Source organism: Dendrobium catenatum, unplaced genomic scaffold (assembly GCF_001605985.2).
Source record: "Dendrobium catenatum unplaced genomic scaffold, ASM160598v2 fragScaff_scaffold_621, whole genome shotgun sequence".
Classification (NCBI taxonomy): Eukaryota; Viridiplantae; Streptophyta; class Magnoliopsida; order Asparagales; family Orchidaceae; genus Dendrobium; species Dendrobium catenatum.
In genome coordinates this window covers 22098849-22107033 of record NW_021319083.1, presented here as the reverse complement: position 1 = coordinate 22107033, position 8185 = coordinate 22098849, and the positions used below count along the sequence as shown (strand labels likewise).

At 36.4% G+C, this 8185-nt stretch overlaps 1 protein-coding gene across 1 annotated transcript in view; it reads right to left on the bottom strand.

Moving 5' to 3' along the window:
* Positions 1-265: 265 nt before the first annotated feature.
* LOC110094128 (ABC transporter G family member 39) overlaps positions 266-8185 on the bottom strand; it is a 35091-nt gene continuing 27171 nt past the window's right edge. Inside the window, exons 4-23 of the mRNA XM_028695014.1 lie at positions 7143-7378; positions 6973-7049; positions 6059-6109; positions 5870-5960; positions 5215-5516; positions 4853-5134; positions 4436-4752; positions 4187-4347; positions 3889-3992; positions 3653-3809; positions 3435-3581; positions 3245-3345; positions 2825-3157; positions 2425-2715; positions 2244-2327; positions 2007-2140; positions 1590-1817; positions 1315-1486; positions 967-1221; positions 266-864 (exon numbers count right to left, since the gene is read on the bottom strand). Coding sequence (XP_028550847.1) covers positions 607-864; positions 967-1221; positions 1315-1486; positions 1590-1817; positions 2007-2140; positions 2244-2327; positions 2425-2715; positions 2825-3157; positions 3245-3345; positions 3435-3581; positions 3653-3809; positions 3889-3992; positions 4187-4347; positions 4436-4752; positions 4853-5134; positions 5215-5516; positions 5870-5960; positions 6059-6109; positions 6973-7049; positions 7143-7378 — 3781 coding nt within the window. The 3' untranslated portion in view covers positions 266-606. The remainder of the gene's footprint in view (positions 865-966; positions 1222-1314; positions 1487-1589; positions 1818-2006; positions 2141-2243; positions 2328-2424; positions 2716-2824; positions 3158-3244; positions 3346-3434; positions 3582-3652; positions 3810-3888; positions 3993-4186; positions 4348-4435; positions 4753-4852; positions 5135-5214; positions 5517-5869; positions 5961-6058; positions 6110-6972; positions 7050-7142; positions 7379-8185) is intronic.

Below are 8185 nucleotides of genomic sequence, written 5' to 3'. Positions count from 1 at the left end.
GCTCCACTGCTCCAGATTAAATGGTTACAAATTATGTTAGAGATTTACACATTATCTGTTCGATAAAATTCTCCATCCATCCGCATCAGGTAAACGCAACCCTTTCTGCAATTTTTGTCGGTTATATTTGTACAGACTGTTTGATAATTAATCCTGACCGTCCATGGGTTATCTGTTTTCTATATATAGGACTACTTGTAATACCTTTGCATGATATAAAGTTTTCATTTTCCTTTCTCTGTTTCGAGCTTCTTGATTTGTCAACAAAAGTTACTAGTTTTGGCCAATTTACCTTGACAGGCATGATAAAATAATCGCAATTCATATAATCGATTGAAATGTGAAGAAATGAGTATTTTATATGCACTGTTAAAAAAAAAACAGAAAATCTTTAGGAATGCCCATTACATGAACACACTCTTTCTCGCCTGTTGCACTCATTATAAGAGCAGCAGCCTAAATGGAAAACAAAAGAGGTTTTACAAACACCAAGCTGTACAGAAATCATCAACAACCCAAATTCCAAAGTGAATGAATAAATTGTGGAAGGAAAACTTCAAAAGTTTTTTTTTTTTTTTTTTTTTTTTTTTTTTTTTTTTTTTTTTTTTATCTTCGCTGGAAGTTGAAAACTTTGATTGAAAATGCAAAGACGAAGGCGAAGAGCACAGCAAAGCAGGTTATGGCTGCGGCTATCGCTCCCAAGAAGTCGTGTCTGAACCCGAAGTATCTCCTCAAAAACTCCTGGACAGTTTCACCTGTTTCGATAGTGGTTGTATAGTCACCAAACTGTGAAGCAACCAATCCATACAAAGTCCATGCAACCGGGCATGCCCATGAATACCATCTCCACCACACAGGAATCCTCTGTAAGTTGCCAGAAATAGTTTTAGTGCTTATTGCTGAAGGTCAAATATTACATAATTAAAAAACAAGGCTTTTCTTATTTTGAGATAGAAGTAAACTTACCGGCCGAGGGATTAGATAGCCTGCGAAGATGTTCCATATTGCATAGAATGCAGTGGAGACTATGGCAGCAATGTCGCTGTTCGGTGTCATGGCCACTGCCATCATGCCATAGAATGTAAAGTACATGAAGGTCATGAACATGAAGAACGTGTACCAAAAGAACTTCACTAATGTCCAGTCGAAAGAAATGCAGCTGTAGACAATTAGACCATAAATCATGGTCTGAAGAAAGATGTGTGGGATCTCAATGAGGACCTGCCAGAGGATAAGGTGAGAGGTTCATGAATACTGCAATCTGAACTATCAAAGTTGCATTGCCTTTATTTAATGTGAAATCAATGAACATACCTGCGCAAATGCATAAGGAAGTGCAGAATACATTCCAGCTGCCTTCTCCCTATAGAATACTGTTCTTTCAACATCGACAATGGGCTGCACTGTTTGACCATTCTGTATTCCAATGAATAGAACAGCTGCATACATGGAGCCCAAAGAGTTGAACAGGTCTTGTTGCGTACTCCTGCAGCATATAATCATAGAGTTTATTTATTTACTTTATTTTATTTTGTTTTCTGTTCAAATTTATTCAAGAAAGCAGGGGCAAAAGTATTATGTCAACTTACACTTTTCTACCAAGTTTCCAGAAAATTGTCCCAAAAATTAATGCAATAATGGTAGTGAAGAAGATTCGTGTGGCTGTATAAGAGGGGTTGCGCCAGTATGACATGTGCTGCTTCCATAGGCAAGCTTTGCACTGAGTTAAGAATGATTGCGAGTATTTGGTTGGAAAGAAAAGATCTTTTGAGCCAGGAGGGGGAGCGCTTAGTTCATTGATCAGAGCTTTGTTTCTTCTGCATAGAGTAAATGCTTTAAGTTAACCTAAAGCTGCTTAAAGGATTTGAGACTATGACTTAGTTTGGGATAATTTTTTGTTGATTTCTAAAACAGTTTTTTATTCATCAAATTTTTTACTAAAAAGCTGTTTTAGAAAACAACAAAAAAGCTGTCCCAAATGAACCCTGTATGGTTGGTGAACGTACCCGTAGAGGTCAGAGTTTTTGTAGATCTCAGCAAAGTTAACACCTAGAATGCCCTCTTGTGCCTGGGTTGTTACCTCTAGCATCCATGTTGCTGGGTTATAGCCATCTTTGATTGGCATAACTCCTTCTACTTCCTGAATAATAAGGTAGAAAGTGAGATTTTGATAACATTTTATGAACATTTCTCTCTGATAGGATTTGTTTTTTTTTTTTTAATTCCTTTATGATGATGCTCACCTCAAAGTACTTAATTAAATGGCATGAATTGCGTCCTAATGGACCAACATAAATCTCTTCTCCACCCCGTTTCATTAGGAAAAGCTGCAGTTTAACAGACCCAAGCAATATGAATCCTAGAATAAGGACATGACATAAAGCGAAATTTTCTTCTTCTCTAAAATTATTGCAGGCAAGTTACCTCATCAAAAGCTTCAAAGATATCAATACTTGGCTGATGAATTGTGCACACCACTGTCCTACCAGTGTCCACAGTGTTCCTTACCGTTCTCATCACAATGGCCGCCGCCCTAGCATCAAGCCCAGAGGTTGGTTCATCCATAAATATTATAGAAGGGTTGGCAACTAGCTCTACTGCAATTGTTAGCCTCTTTCGCTGTTCTGTTGATAAGCCATTCACTCCAGGTAATCCTACAAGTGCCCCTCTCAATACCTTCAGTTCCACAAGTTCCATGACCTCCTCAATGAACACCTGTAGTAATTTATTTATAGAAGTTACTTCCAAGAAAAAGTAAATAAGATTTTCTTTAAATCTCTGGCTAGATTTTTTTTTTTTTTTTTTTTTTTTATAGTTCGCTAACCTTTCTTGCTTCAGCATCAACTTCATCAGGCAAACGTAGCCAAGCAGAGTAAAGGAGTGATTCATAGACAGTAACATGTGGAGAGTGGATGTCATTCTGCTCACAATATCCAGAAATTCTAGCAAAAGTCTCTTGCTTTTTGGGATATCCTGATATGCAAATGTCTCCATCTATGTAACCACCTGTTTTTCGGCCAGCTAAAACATCCATCAGAGTTGTTTTTCCAGCTCCGCTGACACCCATCAAAGCTGTAAGAACTCCTGGCCTGAATGCTCCACTTACACCTTTCAATAGGACCAAATGATCCTCCATAATTCCTTTGTCTTTCATTTCCTGTGAAAAATAAAAATTAGAAAAATAACTTAAACATTTTGTTTTTAGATTAAGAAAATAGTTAGTTATATAGGATTTATCAACTACCTGGGGCATGTCCACAGAGTATCTGACATTATCAAAGGTGATTGCAAGAGGAGCAAATGGGAGTACCATTCCATGCTTCTTTTTCTCGTTGAAAATCTTTTCTGAAAGTATTTAAAATATTTCAATTGATTTAAAGCTTTTCTTGCTTGTTAACATTAATATGGCTGAAATTTACAGGTTGTTCGTTCACCTTCTTGGCCTGCACCCTTAGAAGAATCAGATCGTGAAGGTAATAATTCAGCTTTTGAAGGCAAAAGTTCAAGACTTGCTCCTGTTCTATTTGCTTGCTTCTCTGTCAATGTTTCTTCAGAGATGGTTGCCTGACCTTTGCCAAATGCTGCAGGAATATATGAGTTAGTACAATAATATTCAAGTTTAAAAGATGAAGCTTCATGTTTTGATACTTACGGTCGAGCCAATCAAGGAAGAAAATAAAGAGAATGTTAAATAGAAAGACGTATCCGATAAGTGCGCCCACGCCTATCCAATACCAGTTAGCATCGACAAAGATCCCACGAATCTTTAGAATCTCAACTCCCAAAGTGTCAGTGTATTCAGGAACATACTGTGCCATAAAGATTTCGTAAGTATTATCTCCAAAGAGAAGTGAAAGAAGTGATGCTCGTTGAGGAAAATATGCTCACCTTATTCCAACTGTGTCCAAGAAATTCATTCACAGCAATTGCATTTTGTGCATACATCAAGGGAGAGGACCAGTATCCCCATATCCACAATTTCTTGATTTTCTCTGCAATATGAAATTACTATGCAAGTAAATATTGATGTATAACATCAAAAGTTATTATGATACATTTAAAGGATTGTGGATCACAAGTGGGACTGTAGGGTAGGTGGTCCAATTCATTGTCATTCAGAAAGCTTAAGGAGAAGAGTCCACCAATAGTATTTCAACTTTAGATTCATTTGGTAAAATTCCTATACCTCTTGAAATGAGGAAGCCTCCAAGGATCAATAGCACAATTTGTGCAAATGATCCAAAAGTATCAGCCACAACCATTTCCCTCCCAAGTGCAGCAAGGAGCCGAAAGAGTCCTGATGCCATCTGACTGATTAGAACAAGCAACAGATAATGTTTGAAGAACCTGCAAAACAGTAGGTGACTTGTTTACGGTAAGAACTTTAACCAAAGGTATGCTACCCATGAGATATCATCTTGATTGGTACTCTAACCTGTTGATATTTGGATCAAATCCAATGACATAGTAAGTCATGCAAATCCAGACAGCACACTCCAAAAATGATATTGGTATCTTGAGTATCCAAGTAGGTAGTGCATAGGCCCATGAGGGGTAGAAGAGGAGATCTCTTTGCTTGTAGAATATGGGAAGCTTTGCGATGCTCATTGCAAGTTCAGCAAACCCATTGAATAAATGAGTGACAAGTCCAAGAAACATCGCACCCAAGAAGATGACTCCATCCTCTGCGTCACGGCGATGCATCTTTGTTCGCAGGAAAACCGTCATTGCAATAAATCCAAGAATGATAAGCTGGTTGGTCATGGAAGAAAAAAGTTAGTAAGTGATGTCTTATTTGTGAATTCTATAGCTTCAATAGTTGATGTTTAAGGTTTCAGGCTTTTCTGCTCACTTGGACTACTTTGAAGATATAGACAAATGAATTTCTTTTCATCAGCAACCATTCCCTTGAGGTGCATACTTTGAGAAGTTCCATTTTACTAATTCCATATTTTGAAGTTGTTAGTGCTGCAGGGTGGTTCCTACTCCTATCGAATGGAGTACTGAGCTCTACCCCTAGCTTTAGCCCGACATGAAATGACCGAAAGGCTTCAGTAAATTCATTAACAGAAACATAACAGTATGGTTCCTCCTTATGAGCCCAATACTGATGTTGATCCTTTCTCGAAGTGACCTATTGATGCAAAGAAAATGACTCAATCAGAATCACCATGTTGATTGAACAACAAATCTCTATCTAGTTTTGCAACTTACTTCTTGCAGGAAGTCTGCAACTCCTTTTCTCTCAGGACACTTGAAACCCATTAATTCAAAGAACTCCAGAACGTGTTCCCTTGGGCCCTGGTACACAATTTTCCCCTCAGATAGAAGTATAATATCATCAAAAAGTTCGAATGTTTCAGGTGCTGGTTGAAGCAGTGCAATCACTGCTGTTCCCCCAAGAATGTGAACAGATTGCCTGAGGGAATTCACAATCTGGTATGTGGTGGAGCTATCGAGACCAGTTGAAATTTCATCCATGAAAAGTGCTTTTGAAGGGCCAACAAGCATTTCACCTGAACAGGATATTAAGTTCAATGGCATAAAGTGAATCAAAATGTTCACTTAAATTAAAATGCATGATATTTTTCATCAATTAGAATGAAAATCCTTTCTGTTGTGCAACATCTAAGATGGTTATTTTTGCAAGATAAAAAACTTTATCATGTGAAGCAGAAGAACTTGTCTAAATGGCATAAAGAGGTAAGTGCATTCTCACTAAAAATTAGCTTAGGATATCCATATCAAATTATCTTTCATGTTCAAATTTTTTTTTTAATATCAAATTGTTTGTTTTTATACCAAATCTCTACTCTCATACATAGAACTTTTTCTTAGGGAGATGGGACAAGTCACAATGCCAATTTACCAGTTGTCACACGTTTCTTCTGTCCTCCTGAAATGCCTCTTATCATTGAATCTCCTACCATGGTATCGGCACAAATCTCCAATCCTAAGATCTTTAACAGGAGGAGATGACAGAGGTGGTATTATTTTTTATATTCATAGAAACCTAAATAGATTTGATGTGAAATGATCTCTGTGTTTGGAGACTTACCTTAAGAATGTAATCTGTCACCACATTCTCCTGCCCTTCCACTGATATTGCCTGGCATTGTACAATAAAATATGTAATTTAATCAACTTTTGTTCTGGCAATTTACCTCAGTAACATTGCATGCAAAATATAATATTTAATTTATAATGCTATGTTATTAGATCAGCATCTGCTCCAACATATCTTTTTTTTTTAAGCTCCAACATATCTTATTAGCATTATCGCCATGGATCTTATCCTGACTATTTAGAACTATTTTAGAAATTTCTTTTCTTCATTTGACGCACAAAGAACAAAATTTCTTATGAATGATAGAAATTTGTCAAGTGCTTTCATGTTTAAATCAACATTATTGATTTTGATCTATCCTATTAGATATTTTAATTTTGAGAGTTAAACAATTAAATTAAATTTAAAAATAAATCTGCAGGAAAGAAAAATATGTTTTATCTTCAATACTTGGGGCTAGAGCCCATTTCTATTATGTCTACATATGTGCAGGTACAGCATTTTCATCTCTGTTTATCAGTTCAGTGCTCTCAAATTAAACTGTAAGCTTGCGATTAAAAATATTATTATTATTATTTTGTGCGAATTATAGAGGAATTAAGTTAATGTGTCATACTTTAGAACTATGGGAGCGAGTGAGTTATGGAGCATAGATTGCGGTATGATACTAATGTTTCTCGAAATCAATTTGGATTCATGCCGGGTAGGTCAACTATGGAAGCCATACATTTATTAAGAGGTTTGAAGGAGAAATATTAGAAAATATTAGAAATGATCTTTCTCTATTAGATTTAAACGAGAATTTGACTTTTAATAGGACACAATGGAGAAAAATGATTCATGTAGCCGACCCCACGTAGTGGGATAAAGGCTTATTATTGTTGTTATTATTTTGTAATACTGACCTTCATGTAAACATCAATTTCTGGATCAGGCTTGATGTTTGCTTCTTTCTCCCTTCTTGATAGCTCAGTTAGCATATCTGCAAACCATTCAGCAAATAATAACTGAGCTTGAAGGCCTGAAAAGTTTCAGCAAGGCAATTCTATAAATTGAACTCTTTTTGCTAGCCTACCATAGCGAGTTCCAACCCCTTGGCATCTTGAAGAGAAAGACAAGGTTTCTCTCACAGTCATTTCTCCAACGTGTGTGTCATGCTGACTAATGTAAGCAGAAGTTCTTTGAGGAACAAATTCATCCATTCGATGACCGTTGTAGGTAACTTCTCCAGAAACCTGATAAGTTTTGTCAGAATTCTTTTTATTAGCTTCCTGATGTTTAGAGATGCAATTGAGGACCTTATTCTTCTCACTTCAGACAATAAAAAATGTGTTAGAGTTCTTAATATATTAATGATGACCCTTATTAATTTAAGCTTTGTAATTGATGTACATCCAAAAGAGTATTGGACTGTACTTGGGCCTTTGGCATTCCTACCTCTTAACAATGGATATCAAAGTGCGACTTATTGGGTACTTGAACATAATATTTGGTGTTGGAAACTTCCTTTGGATTTGGAGTGGTGACTTCTGTGACTAAGGCTTTGTTTTGAGACGGCTTTCACAATGCTTATTAAAGTTTTAATTTTGTACTAAAAAGCTGCTTTAAGAAACATTAAGAAAGCCATTCCAAAACGAAGCCTAAGTCCCATGTTAGGGATAGATTTTTTGGATGCACAGGGTTGGGAGAGAGTCCCATATTGAGAGCATAACAAAATTTTGGATTTTAAATATAGTATGGTGCCCCTTATCCTTTTGATTTGAAGATTTTAGATGATGGGTGTTTATTCAGTAGTGCACTAAGTTCATCTTTGTTCTCCTTATTCCACACTAGTAACATTCTCCAAAGAAAATATTTTCTCCAAAAATTTAACTAGTAGAAAATTTATTTAGCATGCTCTAATCTTCAATCCAAACGTCTCCACCTATGAAGAATGAACATCAACATGAGATACAAACATAAGCGTGGACATTAGGATACAACATAATCATAAAAAGTAGGAGATGTCATCATGGTTTAAAATTGCGCAATATGAGGCTCGCCTTGAGGCCCGCCTTTGCGCAATTCCAGTAAAAAAATGTCTCGATGCTTACGCCTCGAATTTTTTTTATGAGGCTT